Source organism: Lynx canadensis, chromosome C1 (genome assembly GCF_007474595.2).
Source record: "Lynx canadensis isolate LIC74 chromosome C1, mLynCan4.pri.v2, whole genome shotgun sequence".
NCBI classification, from domain to species: domain Eukaryota; kingdom Metazoa; phylum Chordata; class Mammalia; order Carnivora; family Felidae; genus Lynx; species Lynx canadensis.
In genome coordinates, this window is record NC_044310.1 from 876,092 (window position 1) to 894,790 (window position 18,699).

At 62.5% G+C, this 18,699-nt stretch overlaps 1 protein-coding gene across 1 annotated transcript; it reads left to right on the forward strand.

Annotated features, from left to right (window-relative positions):
* The first annotated feature begins 288 nt into the window (after nucleotides 1-288).
* GABRD (gamma-aminobutyric acid type A receptor subunit delta) lies at nucleotides 289-9,563 on the forward strand. The gene is made up of 9 exons (XM_030327854.1): nucleotides 289-356; nucleotides 4,985-5,097; nucleotides 5,394-5,461; nucleotides 5,562-5,782; nucleotides 6,531-6,613; nucleotides 7,055-7,192; nucleotides 7,869-8,024; nucleotides 8,259-8,470; nucleotides 8,781-9,563. Exons 1-9 carry the CDS (start codon nucleotides 289-291, stop codon nucleotides 9,078-9,080), a joined length of 1,359 nt encoding a protein of 452 aa, XP_030183714.1. The 3' UTR covers nucleotides 9,081-9,563.
* Nucleotides 9,564-18,699: the final 9,136 nt, after the last annotated feature.

Here is an 18,699-nt window from a genome sequence, read left to right on the forward strand (position 1 = left end):
CCCGAGGCGGGGCAGGGCTGCGTGGCCCAGGGGCGGGGAGGAATCGGCGCGGCTCCCAAGTGCGGCGGGGGCGCGGCGGCAGGTGGGGGCGGACGGGCGGGGCGGCCCGGTTCGGGGCGGGGCGGGCTCCGGGCTCCGCGCTCGGTCCGCCCTCGCGCCCGCGCCGCGCGCCCTCCCCGCTCCCCGCCCCGCCTGTGCCGCTGCCGCGGCCGCCGGGAAGAACTTCGCGAGCGCCCGCGACCGGCCGGACCCCGGCGCCGCCCCCGGTCCCCGCCGAGCGCCGAGGCCATGGACGCGCTGGCCTGGCTGCTGCCCCCGCTCCTGATGCTCTGCGCGCAGCAGCACCGCGGCGCCAGGTGAGCGAGCCGGGTCCGCGCGGCGCCCGGGGCCGCCCTCGGTCTTCCTCCCCGCCCCCACCCCGTCTACCCCCGTCTTCACCTCCCCCGTCGACTCCAGTCGTCGTCTCCCCTCTCCCCGCGAGCACCCCACCCCCACCCCATGTCCCCCGCGGGCCCCTAGCTCCGGACTCACCGCTGCCCTTGGGGCCGCCCCCGGGTGCTGTCCGCCGTCCCGGTGCTGAACCGGCGCCGCCGAGCTGCGCGCGGAAGTGGGAGCCGCTCCCAATTCCCGCACCCCCCCCCCCCGCCCCGGTGCCTGGGCTCGCGTGGGGTCCTCGGCCCCAGCGGCACCTGGCCGGTCCCTGGCTGCTGGTGCCCCTCCAGGCGCGGGCTGAGCGCTCGGCGCGGCACGAGCTGCAGGGAGGAAGAGACAGGAACCATCCCGCGGACACGGGGGAGGAGGAGGAGGAGGCTCCCCTTCCCCATGGGAGCCGAGCTGCACAGACACGCTTCCGCTGCAGCCCGCAGGGCTGGGGGGACGGCATGAGGGCTGTGTGTGGTCGCTAGAAAGTTCGGGCCCAGGACGCTGTGGAGTCTCCTTCCAGGGGCCATTTCAAATGGCAGCCACTCAACTCTGGAGCATGCAGGTGGGAAGGAGCGAGCTGCCTCTGGGGGTGGGGGGCGGTGAGGGGGTGGAGGACAGAGAAGACTCAGGATTTCTAACTGCTGGGGGAGGGGAGGAGGGCTCTGTCTCCCCAAGGAAGGAAAAGGCTAAGAAGGAGGGTCCCCATGGATTGTGGCTTCCTCCCTTTGGCTTCTAGGGACCAGTAGGGTCCCCAACGTCTTCTCTGTTCTCTGGGGACTTGAAATGGGCTCCAGGTAGTGTGGCATCCCCATGGCCATATGCCCGCCACCTTCCTGGGAGTTGTGAGGGCCCTTTTTGAAAATCATCTTAGTGCATGGGCTGCAGACAACCAGAGCAAATACAGCACACCCCTCTGCCCTCCAGCATTCCGGACTTCTGGGCAATCAGTTGCTGTCAAAGGCCTTAGAAACTGGAAATGGTTGAACATCAGCCTGTGTTTGGGCTGTAGGCACTCAGGCAGCATGTGACACGGAGGCGGGGGGATGTGGTCAGAATGTCCTTGTTTGTGGGGTGGGGGGCAGAGCCAGGAAGGTCTGAGTCTGGCCATAGGGTGGTCATCGTGCCGAAGGTCACAGGCAATGTTGATCTGCCCCTGTCCTCGGAAGGCTTCATTCTCTTATCCAGCTCCATGGCCCTTTTCCCTTTTCCTACTTCAAGGTAAGGGGAAGGGCAAAGCGTTGAGGCGTGGCCGTGGATGTATGTGCTGGCCACGGTAGCTGTGATTCTGGAGTCCAAGCTGCTCTGAGCCTCAAAGCCTCAGCCCAAGTTTGACACCAAAACTCATTTGGTGGCCAAGCCTGTTCTGCTCTGACGTGAAGCTCACTCACCCTACTTTTGGGACCTGTTTGTACTTTCCTGCTGGGAAATTCTCCAGACCACCCCCGCCCCCATCCCAAGTCCATATGTACATTATATCGCCTTTCTAAAAACTGAAACATCCTGGTCTCTGTCCCACATCTGGCTTGGAAGTGGGGGTAACGGGTGTGCCCGTCTGCCCGTGCAGGAAGGCTGGAAGGCTGTGGCCCCGGCCGGAAGGAGAGCCTCTGGGCTTCTTGGGCCTTGGCGGGCGACCTTCAGACAGTGCAGTGCTGTCAATCTGGCGCCTCCTCCCCTGCCAGCTTCCTGTCCCTTCACCCTCCACTCCAGAAGCAGGTCAGCACCCTCCTTTCCCTCGGTCTCCAGGTCCTCACATCCGGAGTGGTAGGGGGACAGGAGATGCCTGTCCTGGCTGCCGCTGCTCAGGTCACATCCTGGGCTTCCCAGCAGGAAAGTCTCGGTGGGCTAGAATAAATGTGCTGTGCAGCGTTTGTGGGTTGGGTCAAAACTGTGCCTTCCCTGAGTCTGAAGACCCACTCATGTGGCAGGGGCCCGAGCTTGCCGGCTGCACACCCTCGTGGGTGGCCCTCTGGATTGCTGGCACCTCCACCTCCCTGGAGAAGCTGTGTGTGTGGCTCCTGCTTTGCTAGCTCACCGTGCGACTGTCGTGCTGTTCCTCTTATCCTTGGTAACTGAGGGGCCAGCGCAGCTAGTGCTGCTCCGAGAGCAGAGTTGCCAGGGACTGTGGGCTTGTGTGTGCACGCTGGAAGGGTCCTTGCAGGGAGGAGGGCCCCACCGCCTTGCTCAGCTGCACCCACCTTTCCTCTCTGGCCCCAGGGGCGCGGACAAGTGGCAAGGGTGGGCTTGTTTACTCAAGGGGCCAGTCGAGGGAGGGAGGCCTGATGGCGCCCGAGCAGCCGCCGCCAGTGTTTCATGGCGCCCACTTCACCCCAGGAGTTTGAGCATGTGTCTCTGAGTTTCTCTGTCTGCACAACGGGAGCCCCCACCCTAGGCCATCTTGGGTTTCAAGGCGACCAGATGAGGCAGAACCTCTCCCCCAAGGTGCTGATCAGAGGCACCACGACCTCCCCCCACATAGAGTGTGTACCCCGTCCACTCCTTTACCTGCCCACCTAAACCGTGCGAGGAAAGCAGGGCTCTCCAGCCCCCGGGCTAGCGTTAGTACATCCTCCTTGGATGGCCCTCGGCATCTCTTCACAGCTGGAAAAATGAACAGCCCCTGTGCTAGGTGAGAAGTGACACGGGGCAGGGAGTCCGTTCCCTTCACGCCTCCTGGGGGTGGCAAAGTCTAGGAAATCCACCGGCATCCTGCCACGTCAAGGCGAGCTTTGTGGCCGGGGGCTTACCTGTGGCCTTGCCTTGTGCCTGGGAGTGGGCATGGGACCCAGCTGAGGGAAGGGGCGCCTGCCCGTGCCACCACCCTGAGGCCGGGGAAGGATGGTATGTCTCCCGACAGCCTTGTTCCCGGCAGGCGAGCCGCTGCGGCAAGATGGCAGCTGGGCCAGTCCAAAAATAAAACCTAATTCGAGTCCCTTTACGTCCGATCGTTAGGGTGACCTCCATTTGCACTTTTCACTGTGCTTTACTTGGGTCCAGGACTTCATTCAGTTCCTCCTTATACTTTGTTAGCAAATCACCGGCCCTACCCCCACCCTGGACCAGACCGGGACGTTGCCTAGAGGCCCTAAGGTGGTCCTACGGGATAGGTCAGGGGTTTGTGAGTGTCCTTCGCTAGGGAGCTCCTGGTTCAAGTTTGACCTTCTTCCAAGGACCAGCGTGTGGGACAGAGGAGGGGCTGGGTGCCCAGCTGCTGGTGCTTCCCTAACCCAGGCAGCCTTCCAGGTGTTTGAGAGCCCACCTGTGAGTACAGCGTCATTACAGATAACACAAGAGAGTTATTCTTGAATGCCCTCCTGAATGCCCCCCTCACTTCCTGCCTGACTGTGGATGGGCCTTGCCCTGTGGGCGGGAGGGGGTGGCTGTGTGACTTCCTGGGGCCTGCAGTAACAAGTGACCACAGGCTAGGGGGCTTAATAGACATTTATTCCTTCCCAGCTCTGGAGGCGAGAAGCCCAAGATCAAGTCCGAGGGCAGGGTTGATTCCTTCCGGAGGGTTCTGGGGGAGGATCCATTCCATGCTTCTCTCCAGCCCTTGGTGTCCCCTGGCTTGTGGCTGCATGTCTCTGGTCGCTGCCTCTGTTGTCACATGTCCTTCTCCCTGTGCGTCTGCTTTCTCTTCTTACAAGGACACCACTCATTGGATTGAGGGCCACCCCAATCAAGCGTGGTATCATCTTAACTAATTATAGCCCAATTTCCAAATAAGGTCCCATTCTGAGGTTCTGGGTGGACGTGAGTTTTGGGTGACCCGGTTCACCCCAGGACAGGTAAGCACAAGGAGGGGTGGGTGGGTGGACTGCTGGGGGGGCTTTGGGCCGTCTGGTGTGTACAGGCCACAAGATGCCACGTGTGGAACGCCCCTGCAGCCCTGCCAGAGACGACCAGCACAGGCTGTCATTTGGACTAGTCTGCAGCCACTGGCACGGCCGCAGCCACTCTGGGGTCAGGCTAAGCCTCAGGAGCACATGACAACTGGGGATCACTGCCGCCAGGGCTGGGCCTGCCTGGAAAGGCACAGAGAGCAGGAGGTCGGCTCCAGCGTCCCCATGGGCCCTTAGCCTTGGCCTGGGTCAGGTGTGGGACCTCACCCGTCCCCTCCTTCTCTCTCTTCTCACCTTCCTGGTCACGCAGCTCTTCTCCCAGGTCACCTCCCGCAGGACACTTTGCCATCAGAGGCTGAAAGGGGGGCCATGTGCCTCGTCAGGGTCCTCCAAGGCTCTTCATCCAGAGTCCCCAGGGGCGGGGGCTCTGGGCTGGCCACCCTCCTCGAACCAGTTGTGGTGGGAGGCTGGGGACTCTGTGTGACCTAGAAGGCTCACTCAAGGCTAGGTGGGCCGGCGGGAGCTGAGCAGAGGCTGGTGGGTGAGGTGGAAGAGTCCTGGGGCCCCTCGTTTCTGGCAGGATTCACTGGGACTGGCCAGGTCCAGCCTGGAGGGGCTCTCGCCGTGGTCTCCCCTGCCCACCCCTGGCTTAGGTGCCGAGGAAGGGAGCTGGGCTCTGTCCCTGGAACCCTGCCTGTGACCAGCGGGCCTTGCGTTTCCAGAGCAATGAATGATATTGGGGACTATGTTGGTTCCAATCTGGAGATATCCTGGCTTCCCAACCTGGATGGCTTGATAGAGGGCTATGCGCGCAACTTCCGGCCTGGCATTGGAGGTGAGGGCGGCCAGTGGGGGCACGGGGGAGTCTCCTGCGTCCGGCTGTGGGGGTGAGCCCTGCCGGCCCTGGGCTGGCTCCCTCGAGGGGTGCGTCTGTGGTCCCCAGGGCATGTGTCACGCCTCGACGGTAGCCCCCCGCCCCCAGGAGACAGCTGGGAAGGTGGGTCTTCTCAGAAGGGTCTCGTGGCAGACTCTCTCCAACATGGTCTTCCCTGCCAAACCCTGGCTGACCCCTGTCCTGCCTGCCTGGGCTTGCACTGGGTGGGGAGCCCGGCTTCAGCCTCTTCCCTGCAGGGCCTCCTGTGAACGTGGCCCTCGCCATCGAGGTGGCCAGCATCGACCACATCTCAGAGGTGAACATGGTAGGTGCCGGTCAGCCTCCACCCACCCCTGGCTGTGGGCCCCCACGAGAGAGCAGGAGCGGGGCTGACGGCCAGTGGCCCTTCCCGCCTCCCACTGCAGGAATACACCATGACCGTGTTCCTGCACCAGAGCTGGCGGGACAGCAGGCTGGCCTACAACCACACCAACGAGACCCTGGGCCTGGACAGCCGCTTCGTGGACAAGCTGTGGCTCCCAGACACCTTCATTGTGAATGCCAAGTCCGCCTGGTTCCACGACGTGACTGTGGAGAACAAGCTTATCCGGCTGCAGCCTGACGGGGTGATCCTGTACAGCATCCGGTGAGCCCTGGACCAGCCCCCCCCCCCCAAGATGCTCAGACGGGAGCCCGGACGGGTCGTCCGTCCTCTGGCGGCGCCCCATACCGCCTGGTAACGGCAGCTGCAGAGGTGGCCGCGGGAAGGAGCCCACGGATGCAGCTCTGTGGCCAACACGGTGGCTTTTGGTTTTTCACGTGGGGGTGAAATTCACATAACATACAATTCACCATTTGAACATGAAGGATCCAGTGGCATTTAGCACGTTCTCAGTGTTGTGCAAACATCCCGTCTGGCTCCAGAAGGTCTCATTCCCCGGGAAGGAGACCCCACGCCCATTAGTGCTCGCTCTCCATCCGTCCGCCCGCCCCACCGACCTCACCTTCCGGAGAAATTGAATCATACAGCGCGTGACCTTCTGTGTCTGCCTTCTGTCCTTTACCCAGCACAGTGTTTTTGAGGGTCTTGGTGTTTACCGGGATGTCATTTCTGTTTACGGCCGAGTAACCTTCCACCACATGGTACCCACTCATCCGTCCGTGGACACTGGACCGTTTCCACTTTTTTGGCTCTTGTGTGTTGAGCTGTCCCGAACATACATGTGCATGTAGGAATATGTGTTTTCTGACCTGTGTCTTTTAAAAACAGAGTTAGCGGCCAACATTTTAAAAACCAGGAGATTAAAAAACTCTGGGGGGTGGGGCAGGAGGACCTCAGGATTTCGGGAGCTGGCCTCGCTCCTGGAGGCCTCACCAGCATGTTGTCTGGGCAGAATCACCTCCACGGTGGCCTGCGACATGGACCTGGCCAAGTACCCCATGGACGAGCAAGAGTGCATGCTGCATCTGGAGAGCTGTGAGTGCCCCTCCGGGGCCGGGCAGGGGGCTCTGCTCGGCAACTGTGCTGTGGGGGGAGAGGGGACTCGGGCCGCCAGGGACCTCTGCAGCCGGCCTGGCTCGGGGACAGGGAAGCGTCTGGGATAGGACCCGTGGAGCGAGGAGCCTGGGCTGAAGAGAAGGCAGAGAGGGAGCTGGAAGGCCTGGGCGGCCCGACCCTCTTCCCACGGGTCACAGACGGGTGTGCAGCCCAGACAAGGCATGTATTTGTGTCATCGAGCCAGCGTGACAGCCCCTGCGAGTCACCTAGAGATGGCGGCCTGCCTTTTCTCCAGCTCTCCTGGTCCTGTCTGCCTGCCGGGGGTTGGGCACGGCCACAGGCCTTCTCGACCCTGGCTGGGCGTCCTGTGCTGTCCCCTGCCCCCTGTGCCGGGGGACACCACCTGGGGCTCTCCTGCAGATGGCTACTCATCCGAGGACATCGTGTACTACTGGTCTGAGAACCAGGAGCAGATCCACGGGCTGAACAAGCTGCAGCTGGCCCAGTTCACCATCACCAGCTACCACTTTGCCACGGAGCTCATGAACTTCAAATCGGGTAACGCGGCTTCTCGCGGCCTCTTCTTGGGAGCCTGGCTCGTGGTCTTCTAGCACTTTTAACCAAGCCGTTAGTTGGCTCTGAGGACCCCCTGAGGACGCCCCTGGAAAAGCACTGATGGGCACAGGCTGCACCCGACCGAGGGACTCAGGGCGCCACAGTGCGGATATGGGTCAGGCTCTCTCTGCCTTGTTCCTCGGTCCTTGGTTGCTTCCTGCAGGCTCTCAGTGCTTGCGGTCTGGGGGGGACACGAAGGGTGTGGGGCTCACCTGGGGCTGCCTTTGTCCTGACCCCTCCTGCCCCTTCCCAGCTCCTACTGCCTGCTCATTGGTGCCAGCCAGCCCAGCTGCCTCTTTCCTTTCGCTTGGCTGGGCTCCAGGGAGGGCTGGAAGAGCTGGCCACGCTCCGGGAGAGTGCCCTGGGCCAGTGCGGCACTGGGACCTTTCTCCTCTCCTGCCTCCGGGTGGCCCTGCCTCTCTCCCAGGACAAGGCCCAGGGCACAGGACACTCCTGATCCATCAGGCTGTGTGGGGAAAGTGGGGAAGGCAGGGGTCTGAGGCTTGAAGTGGTGCCCCCCTCCGTGCCTGCCACGCCCTCCTCTCCACCCGCGCCCCCTGCCCCCCGGTGCCACAGTGTGTGGTGGGTCAGGTCCCAGCAGGGAGTGTTTCTCCCGCAGCTGGTCAGTTCCCTCGGCTCAGCCTGCATTTCCACCTCCGGAGGAATCGGGGCGTCTACATCATCCAGTCCTACATGCCCTCCATCCTCCTAGTTGCCATGTCCTGGGTCTCCTTCTGGATCAGCCAGGCAGCGGTGCCCGCCAGGGTGTCTCTAGGTACGGGGCCCTGACCCTTCCTCCGAGGGAGCTGGTGGAAGGGCGGGAGCCCAGAAGCAGGGCGCCAACCCTGCTCCCCATGAGCCCGTGTTTTGCCTTCCAGCCCCTTGTTCCAAGCCAGTGGCCAGCCAGGCCTGGTCACAAGAGTCTGAATTTCACGTGGGCTTGGGGCAGGGGTGGGGAGGGCAGGGAGGGGGCAGGGGCCCCAGCAATGGCACCACCCATTCCCGGCAGGCATTACCACGGTGCTGACCATGACCACGCTGATGGTGAGTGCCCGCTCTTCCCTCCCGCGGGCCTCGGCCATCAAGGCGCTGGACGTGTACTTCTGGATCTGCTACGTCTTCGTGTTTGCTGCGTTGGTGGAGTATGCCTTTGCCCACTTCAATGCTGACTACCGGAAGAAGCAAAAGGCCAAGGTCAAGGCCACAGAGCAGAGAACAGAGGTGAGGCTGAGCCTGTGGGCTCTCTTGTGTTCAGCACCAAGGACAGCCCCCCACCCCCAATGCCCTTCACGCACACCCCCGCCACCGACGCAGAGGGGCAGTGCTGGTGGGGCCACTCTTCCTGGGACCAACTCAGGACCCTCTGCCTACTGCTCTGGGGGGTTCGCTTGCAGCCCCCGGGCACAGGAGAGCAGGCCCTGCCTGCTGCTGCTCACAGCGACACTTGCTGAGGGACTCAGCCGTGGCCCGGGTGGGGGGTCCTGGAGCGGAGCCCGCCCTTGGCTCAGCCCTGCCCCGTCCCCCTGTGCAGATGGACGTGAAGAATGCCATTGTGCTCTTCTCCCTGTCGGCCGCTGGCGTCACCCAGGAGTTGGCAGTGTCCCGCCGGCCCTGCCGCACGCCTGGGAACCTCATGGGCACCTACAGGTGTGTGGAGATGGAGACGGGGGAGGCCAAGAAGCGGGGCGGGCGCCGCTCGGGGGGCCAGGGAGGCCTCCGTGGGCTTTTCAAGCCCATCGACGCAGACACCATCGACATCTACGCCCGCGCAGTGTTCCCTGCTGCCTTCGTGGTGGTCAATGTCGTCTACTGGGCAGCCTACACCATGTGAGGCTGCAGGTACCTATCCTGGATAGGCTGCTTCACCTATCCTGGAGCCCACGGCCACCGGGCGAAAGGCTCTCGGGTGGATCTGCCCCCTCTGCCTGTTTCGAAGGGGGCGTGACAACAGGCCGCGTGAAACAAGAGGAAAGCCTCGGCCTCCCTAAGTACCCCCGGCGCTGTCCCCACCATCACCTGGAAGACCACCCGGGGCTCTCCCACGCACCTCTCCTGCAGACCCCCGGCCCAGCTCCCCCTTAGCGGCAGGGCCCACCTGACCCAAGGCTGAGCCAGGCAGGCTCGTGGCCTCTGGGAAGCTATGCATTTGACTCACAAAACAATCCTGATTCTAGGCACTTGCTCCGTGGGCTTGGGACCGGGTCACGGGAGGAGGCTGGGAGTGGGCGGTGCTACTTTCTTGGTAAAGCGGTGGAGAAGGGCGTCCACGGGCCTTTGGTCCCAGCATGAAATAAAACAAAGCGTTTGGCTGCTGGCTGCGTTCTCCGTTGCTGCGGCTGGGCCGTGGCCGCACCCTGGCTGCCCGGAGAGCTGTCCTGGAGCTGGGGGCTCCACGGGCTCGAGACAGAGGGGCTTGGAGCTGTGTCCCAGAGGCCAGCCATGTGGCCACGTCCTTGGGCCTCGGTGGGAGGGGCAGAGATGCAGGGTCCTGGAGAGAGGCTCGAGGAGTCACCCCCTCCCCCCTTGGTCTCCTGGTCCCGTGGCCAGGGTGCCATTACACTGCCTTCTCGGATGTGGCGATGGGTAAAAGGGGGCCGCTGAGTCCCCAGTCCCCACCACGCACATGGGGTGACACGGTTGCAAGCAGGGTGATGGGAGTTGTTCGTCACTGGAGATCTGACAGGCAGCTCTTACTAAGGGTGTCCGGGTTTTCCATGGCACCAAAGCAAGGTGAGCCTTCGCACTCGGAGGAAACGGAAGCGGCAGTGAGAGGACCTGACTGCTCTGCGGTCGCTGTGGAGCCCGGGAAGCCGGCCCCCACGGACAAGGTCAGCCGGGTCCGTGCCGTGCTGGCAAGGAGGCACGGGCAGCCGGGCAACTGCCCTGCTGGCCCCGCGGTGCCCTCCTGGTGGGCCCCAGCCCGAGCCACATCAAGGGGAGCATGACGATGACTCTGTGTGAATCAGACTTTGTGAATCGGGTGGTCCTACCATCCGCCTCCAGCCTGCACCAACTGCCCAGGGGTCTGCAGTGTCTCCGGGCCCTGGGGACGGGATGCTAGAGGACGCCCACTCACAAAAGGGCTCAGTGGACCATTGAGCTCCAGGTGTTCCAGCACGGGGGTGCCGGGCAGCCGCTCCCAGAAGACCAAGGCTGCGTCCAAGGGCAAAGGAGGGGATTGGTCCATCTGCCCAAACCACAACCCGGCTTATCACCTCCACTTCCCCTGCCTCCGCCTCCTCCTCCTCTTCCTCCTCCTCCTCCACCTCCTCCTCTTCCTCCTCCTCCTCCACTTCCTCCTCCACTTTCTCCTCCTCCTCTTCCTCCTCCACTTCCTCCTCCTCCTCCTCTTCCTCCTCCTCCTCCTCCTCTTCTTCCTCCTCCTCTTCCTCCTCCTCCTCTTCCTCCTCCACCTCTTCCTCCTCCTCCACTTCCTCCTCCTCCTCTTCCTCTTCTTCCTCCTCCTCCTCCTCTTCCTCCTCCTCCTCTTCCTCCTCCTCCTCCTCTTCCTCCTCCTCTTCTTCCTCCTCCTCCTCCTCTTCCTCCTCTTCCTCCTCTTCCTCCTCCTCCTCTTCCTCCTCCTCCTCCTCCTCTTCCTCCTCTCCTCTTCCTCCTCCTCCTCCTCCTCTTCCTCCTCCTCTTCTTCCTCCTCCTCTTCCTCTTCCTCTTCCTCCTCTTCCTCCTCTTCCTCCTCCTCCTCTTCCTCCTCCTCCTCTTCCTCTTCCTCCTCTTCCTCCTCCTCCTCCTCCTCCTCTTCCTCCTCCTCCTCCTCCTCTTCTTCCTCCTCCTCCTCCTCCTCCTCCTCCTCCTCTTCCTCCTCCTCCTCTTCCTCCTCCTCCTCCTCTGCTTCCTCCTCCACTTCCTCCTCCTCTTCCTCCTCCTCCTCCTCCTTCTCTTTCTCCTCCTCCTCCACCTGCACCTCTCCCCCTCCCTCTCCTCCCCCTCCTCCCCCTCCTCCCCCTTTTCCTCCTCTCTGTCTCCTCCACCTCCACCTCCACCTCTAGCTCCAAGGCCCTTTACCTCCTAAAGACCCCTTCTGGCACCAGGCTGCCACTTTGGACCCTTGCTCTAAAGGGCGAGGCTTCAGCGCTTGGTACAGTCATGCCAGGCCGTGGGATGGGCCAAGAAGCAAGACCTCCAGGATCCGACGCGACCAGAAGCTGCAAGCGGAGTGGACCCCGGGGCGAGCCGAGAGCAGGTGGCCTGGACCTGGGTCAGCCGGGGATCCGGGCCGCCTCTGGACAGCAGGGGGCTCGGGGGCAGCCAGGCTGGGCTAACACCATGAACAGGGCAAGGTGACGCCCAAGGCAGCGGTCCCTTTCTCCCTCGCCGCCTCGTCCCGGCACCCTCTGGTCTGCGTGGCCCCACGCGGGGTCACGGCTCCCCTCCTCCCCGGAGCCTGGAGGACTGCCTGGGGGCGAGGTGTTCAGGCCCCAGATGGTGTGCCGAAGGTGCCAGGCTGGGCTCAGGGCCACCCGCCCTCCCCTGGAGGCAACCTGGGTCCTGTCCCAAGTCTTTCTTTCCACCAGAGGAGGCCGGGGAGGGTCAGCTCCATCTCCTGGGCCCCCAGGGGAGGTGCAGGTAGGTTCGAGTTCATGGAGCTGCCCCGCTCACCCGGGCGCAAGCCCCTGCTGCCGGGATCTTGCCCCACCCACACCCGCCTCGCCTCACCTTCCCTGCTGCCTGCAGGCTGCCCTCTTTCCGCTGCACTTACCCACAGGGAGCTATTTAAAGCCGGCCTTTGTGACTGCCTCGGGCACCCACGCGCGAGGCCCACCCGGGCAGGAGCCTGCGCCTGGTTCCGCAACCAGCAATCACTCCCTCCAGCCTGCAGGCTGCTATTTCTGCCCACATATTTACAGGGCCAGAAAAAAGGGACGGGAAGGGCTGGCGCTTTTGAAACGCCGAGTTCTATTCCGGTGGTGATGACACGGGCAGATTGAAGGCCCGGGCAGATCAAGGTTTGCAGCTGAGAGGGGCCAGCTTGGGAAAGGGGTGTCGGCAGTTCCCGTGACAGAGGCATCTGGGCCCGGTGTGGGGCGGGGAGGCTGCCTCCAGATGCGCCTCGTTGCAGCACTGACAGTTTTCGGGGGCCGGCGGCTTCCTGGTCTGTTGTCTCTGGCGGAGGCCGGAAAGTGTGTTGGCGACACAGACCCTGAGATGCTTCCCTGAGGGCCGGGACGGCTCTTTCCTGTGGGGCCCGAGGGGCAGGGGCAGGGGCAGGGCCCAGCTCCGCTCTCCGGCCTGTGGCGGGGGCAGGGCGAGCCTGACGATGCAAAAGCAGAGCCTGGGACAAGGACTTCGGTACAGGGCGTTTATTCTGGGGAGGTTACTTTCCCGGGGCCGCCGCAGACCGAGGGCTCGAAACAACAGAAATCTACCTTCTCACAGACTGGAGGCCAGACATCGGAGACCAAGGAGTCGGCAGGATTCGTCTCCTCCAGACGCTGTGGGGGGATGTGTCCCAGCCTCCTCCAGGCTCCTGGTGCTGCCGGAGGCCCTCGGCGTCTCTCATCTAAAGAGGCAGCACCCCAGTCTCTGCCTGACGACACCGGCGTTTTCTCTGTGTGTCCTCTTCTTATAAAGGCACCTGTCATGGGATTTAGGGACCCTCAATGCAGTATGACTTCATCCTACTTCATTATAGCTGCAAAGACCTTATTTCCAAATAAGGACTGGGGAGACATGAGGTGGGGCGGGGGGCACTGTTTAAGCCTGTGGGGGGGGGGGGGGGGTCCCAGAGGCTGGAAAGGAGGAAGCAGGAAAGCTGGCCAGGTGCTCCAGCCCGAAGCGCTCAGGTCCCTGCCCCACTGGGAGCCCCCGCCCAACATGTGCAATGTTCTGTGAATTGTCCTTCTAAAGCATGAGGGCCACCTCCTGCCCCAGGGCCGCAGGCCTGCAAGCCCAGGCCCGCCCTGCCCCCTCCCCCGGAAAGCGCTAGAAGGACTGCCGCTTGCGGTCGCTGCAGGGCAGGGGCTGACGCACAGCAGTGGGGACTCACGTCTGCTCAGGGCACCTCCGGCTCTTCAGGGTGGTGGCTGTCACAGCAGCAACAGCAGTGAGCGGCGACCCAGCTAAGCGGAAGGAGCCATCGTCCGCGCCCGCGGCTACAGGTGTTCCTGAGGCTGGAACTGAGGGTCATCCCCTCCCCTGCCGGGTCCCTGTAGTATTTCTGTCTTCTGGCAAGCAGGCGTCTCAGTAGGGCACACACAGTCCTGGCCACTTCCTGGGCACCAGGTCCGACGAACAGAATATCCTCGGTAAGGTGGACCCCGGAGAAGGTGCTCAGATGTGCGCTGTTTGAGACCCCCGTGCACCATATTGTAACAGTGCGGGAGAGCTAGCGTAGCCGGAGAGCGGGACGGTGGCTGTGGATGGCTGCCTGGCCTGTGCAAGGGCCACAATGTTCGGTCCTCATCGGCGGAGGCGGAGAAGACCCTCGGCAGCTCAATCTGCACGCCAGCGGCGGGGGACGCGCTGGGCAGACACCGTCCCCAGCACCACGGCAGCTGGAGCCACTGCTGCCCTCCTCCTGGTCTGTTCAGAGCCGACACCGGTGAACTGAATGGGAGTATGGGGGGGGTGTCTTTGAGGTTGGCATTGACAGCCGTACCTTCTACCTGGACGGGGTTTGTGAAGTCCTCCCCCCCGGTACCTGTGAGTGTGATGCTATTTGGAAGTAGGGTCTCTGAAGATGTAACCAGGATGCAGGTAAAGAGGAGGTCAAACTGGGTTGGGGGGGTCCTAAATCCAACCACTGGTGTCCTTATATGGGAGACACAGAGACACGCAGAGAGGAAGGGCTGTGTGAAGACAGGGGCAGAGGTTGGACTGACGTGTCTATAAGCCAAGGGTCACTGAGGCCTGACGGCCACACGGGAAGCTGGGGGAGGGGCAAGGCACAGCCCCCGCCCCCTCCCCCAGGAGCCTCCAGGAAGACCAGTCTACTGGCGCCTTGGTCTCAGGCTTCTGGCCTCCAGACTGCGAGACGGTGAAGTTCAAGCCCCACGGTCTATGGTCTCTTGTTAGAGCAGCGTCGGGGAACTAACGCAAGCATCACTTTGCCAGGTATCCCCGTGAGATGAGGTGTTCTCTGGGACCCCTCCAACAAGCGGGACGTGAGACAGGGACACAGGGTTCCCAGGTGGGTTCGCTCGTAACGACCGCAAACCCGCCTCAGGTCCTACGCCTTCCCATCAGGGCCCTGATCTTGGCATAGGAGATCGGCAAGGCCCCTTGTCATTCTTCTCTGGGGTCTGTCACCCTTATGATTGCATCTTGGGCCCAATTTTCTGCACCATCTGCCCTCTGGCTGGAGGCAGCAGGGCTCCTTGAGATGCGTGGGCCTCCTGGCTTTCACGGCTCGCCGCAGTCGGCTCGGAACCCATAACGGTGAGGGCTCTGCGGGCCGGTGATCACCACCCCACACCCCACCGGCGGGCGCCCTCTCGGTCACCACACTAGTGAGTGGCCCAGCCGCACGCACATGGCCAGTACCTGACGGCGGAGTCGGCTACAGGAGCTCCCGTGCACGTGGCCGCCCGACAGGGGATCCGGGAGGTCGCCGGGAGCCAGCGGGGAGAGGTGGAGAGGAGGAAGAAGCGGGTGGGGTCCGTGTTCCTGAGCTGGCTGCTTACGGGGCAGCTCACGTGCATGGGCGCGCGGTCCGCACCTCCCTGGAGACCCTCTGAGGAGCCACATGGAACCATCGTTCAAGGATCAGCCGATTCTCATGCCCCAGTGGTTGACAATTGCCCCCAAGGGCGGTAACTTCCCACCCTTTCGGGCTGCCCTGGGCTGACCATGTCTGAGAAAGTCCTGGGGCAGCACAGTGGGTGGCAAGGAGAGCACTGGGGACAGGACCCTGCCGGTGTGCTTGAGGACCGTCTACCCCGCTGCTCTGAAATTAGAGGTGAGCCCAGGGCACCAAAGGCACCTACGACCAAGGAGTTAGGGATTTTCAGTGTAACAGATGTAGCCTTTGCTGGGGGGAGGGCAGGTAAATGTGCATCTCTCTCTCTCCTGGCTTTCTGAGTACGACTTCCCCTTGGTCGAGAAGTCCTAGTTGTTAGGAGTGTGGGCTCGGGGCGACCTGATAGCACTTCCTGTCTGCGTAACCTTGGGCAAGTTATTTAACATCCCAGGGCCTCAACATCCTCATCTGTAAAATGGGATAATGACGGTACAGGACTGTCGTGAGGAGTAACTGGTATCATCATAAATAAAAAGCACTTAGGGCGCCCGGGTGGCTCAGTCTGTTAAACGTTGGACTTCAGCTCAGGTCATGATCTCACAGTTCATGAGTTTGAGCCCCGCGTCAGGCTCTGTGCTGACGGCTCGGAGCCTGGAGCTGCTTCGGATTCTGTGTCTCCCTCTCTCTCTGCCCCTCCCCCACTGGCATTCCGTCTCTCTCTGTCTCAAAAATAAACATTAAAATAAAAAAATAAACACATTATAAATAAACAAATAAATAAATACAAATAAAAAGCACTTAGAACACTGCCTGATACTTTGTACCATTTAGTAAATGCGATTATTTTTTATTGGTTGGTCCCAGGCACCCACCCTGCCTGGTTTTGGGGGGGGGATTCGTTTTGCTAAAGGAGAAATGCAAAGAGAAGGGCAGAGTTAGTATTTGGGTTTCGATATTCAAAATAGGATTTGCACCAAGAAAATAGCCTCGCAATCCAGCTGTGCCTCGGAAATTTCCCTCTTTAAGCTCCCATTTGGCACAGGAAGGGCAGTTCTAGGAGACTCAGATTTACTCCTCAGCGTGGCGTAGCACAGGCTCCAAGGTCCGCCGTCCTGGGTGTGTGTGTGTGTGTGTGTGTGTGTGTGTGTGCGGCGGGGGGGGGGGGGTAAGGACTGATCCTGAGAAATGGGGAAAGCCTGGGGGGCTGTAGGAAGGAGGCATCCAGAGGCTGGAGGAGGAAGGGGGCTCCCACAGGCTCACAGAAGCTGACTGCACATCCAACTCCAAGTTCAGTGACTTCACGCCGTGGAATTTAGTAAACACTATAATCAGGGCTCTGGTTTTCAGACAGCTGGTCTACCAGAATGGCACGTGATGTGTGGCACGCAAGGGGAAGAGACATCCATCAAGGGCATAGCTAAGAGGGGGGCATGGAGGGGTCAGACAGCTTGTCCAGCCTGCTCTCCTGAGCCTCTGCGGTACCCGTCCAGGCCGCACTGAGGTTGGGTGGCATGACCCCTGGGCCAGAGGCTCAGGGGCTCCACCTGGGCCACCCGTGTTCTCCTGTGGGACAGGGGCACAAGCAGACCGATGCCAAGTCACTGACGCCCGTGCCACTCTCTGTGCCGTGAGTAATAAGGTCCTTTGTCTCTGAACCAGGACTCTCATGTCTTCTGACGGCCTCTGTGCCGCTGAGGGCTCACAGTCCAGAAGATCCCTCAACTGTGGTTGCAGACAGGATGCCCAGCGGGGAGCTGACTGCTCTCACTCTGCAGGCCCCGGGCCAGTCACTGCACAGCAGGCCCAGCCAGGGTCTCCGGGCCCCTTCAGGCCACTGCCGTGAGCGAGCATCGGCCCTTCCCGCCACACGCAGACGCATCTCTGTGGGGGGAGGCGAGTGTGTAGAGAGGAGGGACACTGGGCAGGACTGCAGAGGCTGAACGCATCAACGGTTCCCATGAAAGCTTCAGGTGTTTTTTCCTGCTGCCGAGTGGACGGGGCTCTCGAGGAAGGCGGGACGGGGGTAAAAGTCCCGAGGCAACGTGCTCTTCCCCGCCAGGTTGTTGAACGCGCTCTGCGAAGTCTCCGGAAGGGGCTGGGAGCTGCACCAGGCCGCCAGAGCAGAGGGGGCGCCCCTGGGGCTGCCCGGGACCCCGCGGCACCAGCTGTGCCCCTTGGGTGCCGAGACGTCCTCGGGGGAACAGAAGCACGGTGACGGCCTGCCGTTTCCCGAGAGCTGAGCCAGGAGCCGGTGCTGTGCCTTCCGTGCTCGTCCCCTCCCACCTAGAGTCCCCGCGTCCCAGGAGAAGAACCCGAGGCCCAGCCAGGCAAGAAAGCGCTCCAGACCACGTGGTGGGAAGGACCCCAGCTGCTGCGGGCATCCGTGTCCCCGTGTCCTGAGAGTCTCCCAGGCCGGTGCCTCCTGCCCTCCCGAGCCAGGTCACCTGGCTCCACCCTAAAAGGGCCTCCCCCCTGCATGTACCACTCCATTTGGAAACACCTGATGGCCGGTCCTCCCAGGGCCCTCTCGGGTGGCCCCTCCCAGGGGGTCCCGGACGCACAAGCATCTGGATGGGGCGGCCGCGGGCTTCACGTCCTTAGCCTGGGATGCCCCACTTTTCCCCAGGTTCCAAGGACACCGACACCCCCAGCACAGCCCTGGGGCAGCTTGAAGACCTAGCTGCAGACCCAGGAACTGTCAGGCACATGGGCTGGCTTCATCTGGGGGCCAGTCAGCCTTGAAGACACGTCTCTCGGGGCTCCCCTGAGGCACTGGGACGAGGAGGTAGACAGATGTGCTCAGAGGCACCGGGGACCTTCTGTGGACGCCTGCCAGGTGCCGCAGCCCTCAAAGCCTTAGCCCTTCCCCAGGCGGCCGTTGCAGGAATTCAGTGGGGTCCTGTCCTGAGAGCAGTTTGTCAACTCTCCAGCTGTCCTGCCGGGGAGGGGTCGCTGGGGGGTGACGGGAATCGTCAGGGGTCAGCGAGGGCTGTGCGTTGCCTCTGGGGATGGCAGCCCAGGCCCGGCCCATGGGAAGCTGCTGACCCCGGGTGACAAGGTCCCAGGGAGTCTTTTCCCCGCACGGGGACGCTGGGATGCTTTCCTATGAGGGTAGCACCTGCACACAGCCATCTGGGGCCACGGGCAGGGGTCCTGCCTCCTCCTGTCCTGGCAAAGCCACCCTGCCTGCGTGAGCGTGAGCCACACACAGGAGCGTGTGCAGCGTTAGATCTCAAAGGTCACGCGGGGCCTGCGGTGGGGCCTGTGGTGGACTTTGCCTCGGCTCCACCGCGGGCCACGTCACCTGTCACCCTCGACCCTGCAACCATCAGACTGTACCTGCAGTTCCCTCTTTACAGTGCATTTCCAGAAGCGGAGCGTTGACACCCAAAGACGCAGACACCTTTAAGGCCCCGGATGCATATCGTCACCTTGCCTTCTAGAAGGCGGTCCCAGCTGCACCTCCCTGGGTCGGGGTGCGTGAGGACCTCCTCCCAATCCCTTCCCAGGACGGGGTTACCGGATGCCTGACCGCGGAGCGGTCTGTAAACAATGTAGGCTTTGGGGCCCGCCTGGGGGGCCACCAGCTCAGGCTCTGAATAAAAGGCAAAGAAAGCCGGGGAGGGCGAGCTCAGCAAGGTGGAGGCACCAGGGCGCAGTGGGTCCCCTGACACCTGGCCGGACGCGGACAGGCCCCCGCCCGGGCGAGCTCAGCTCCCCACACAAAGACACGCAGGGGCTCAGCCAAGCAGCTGGG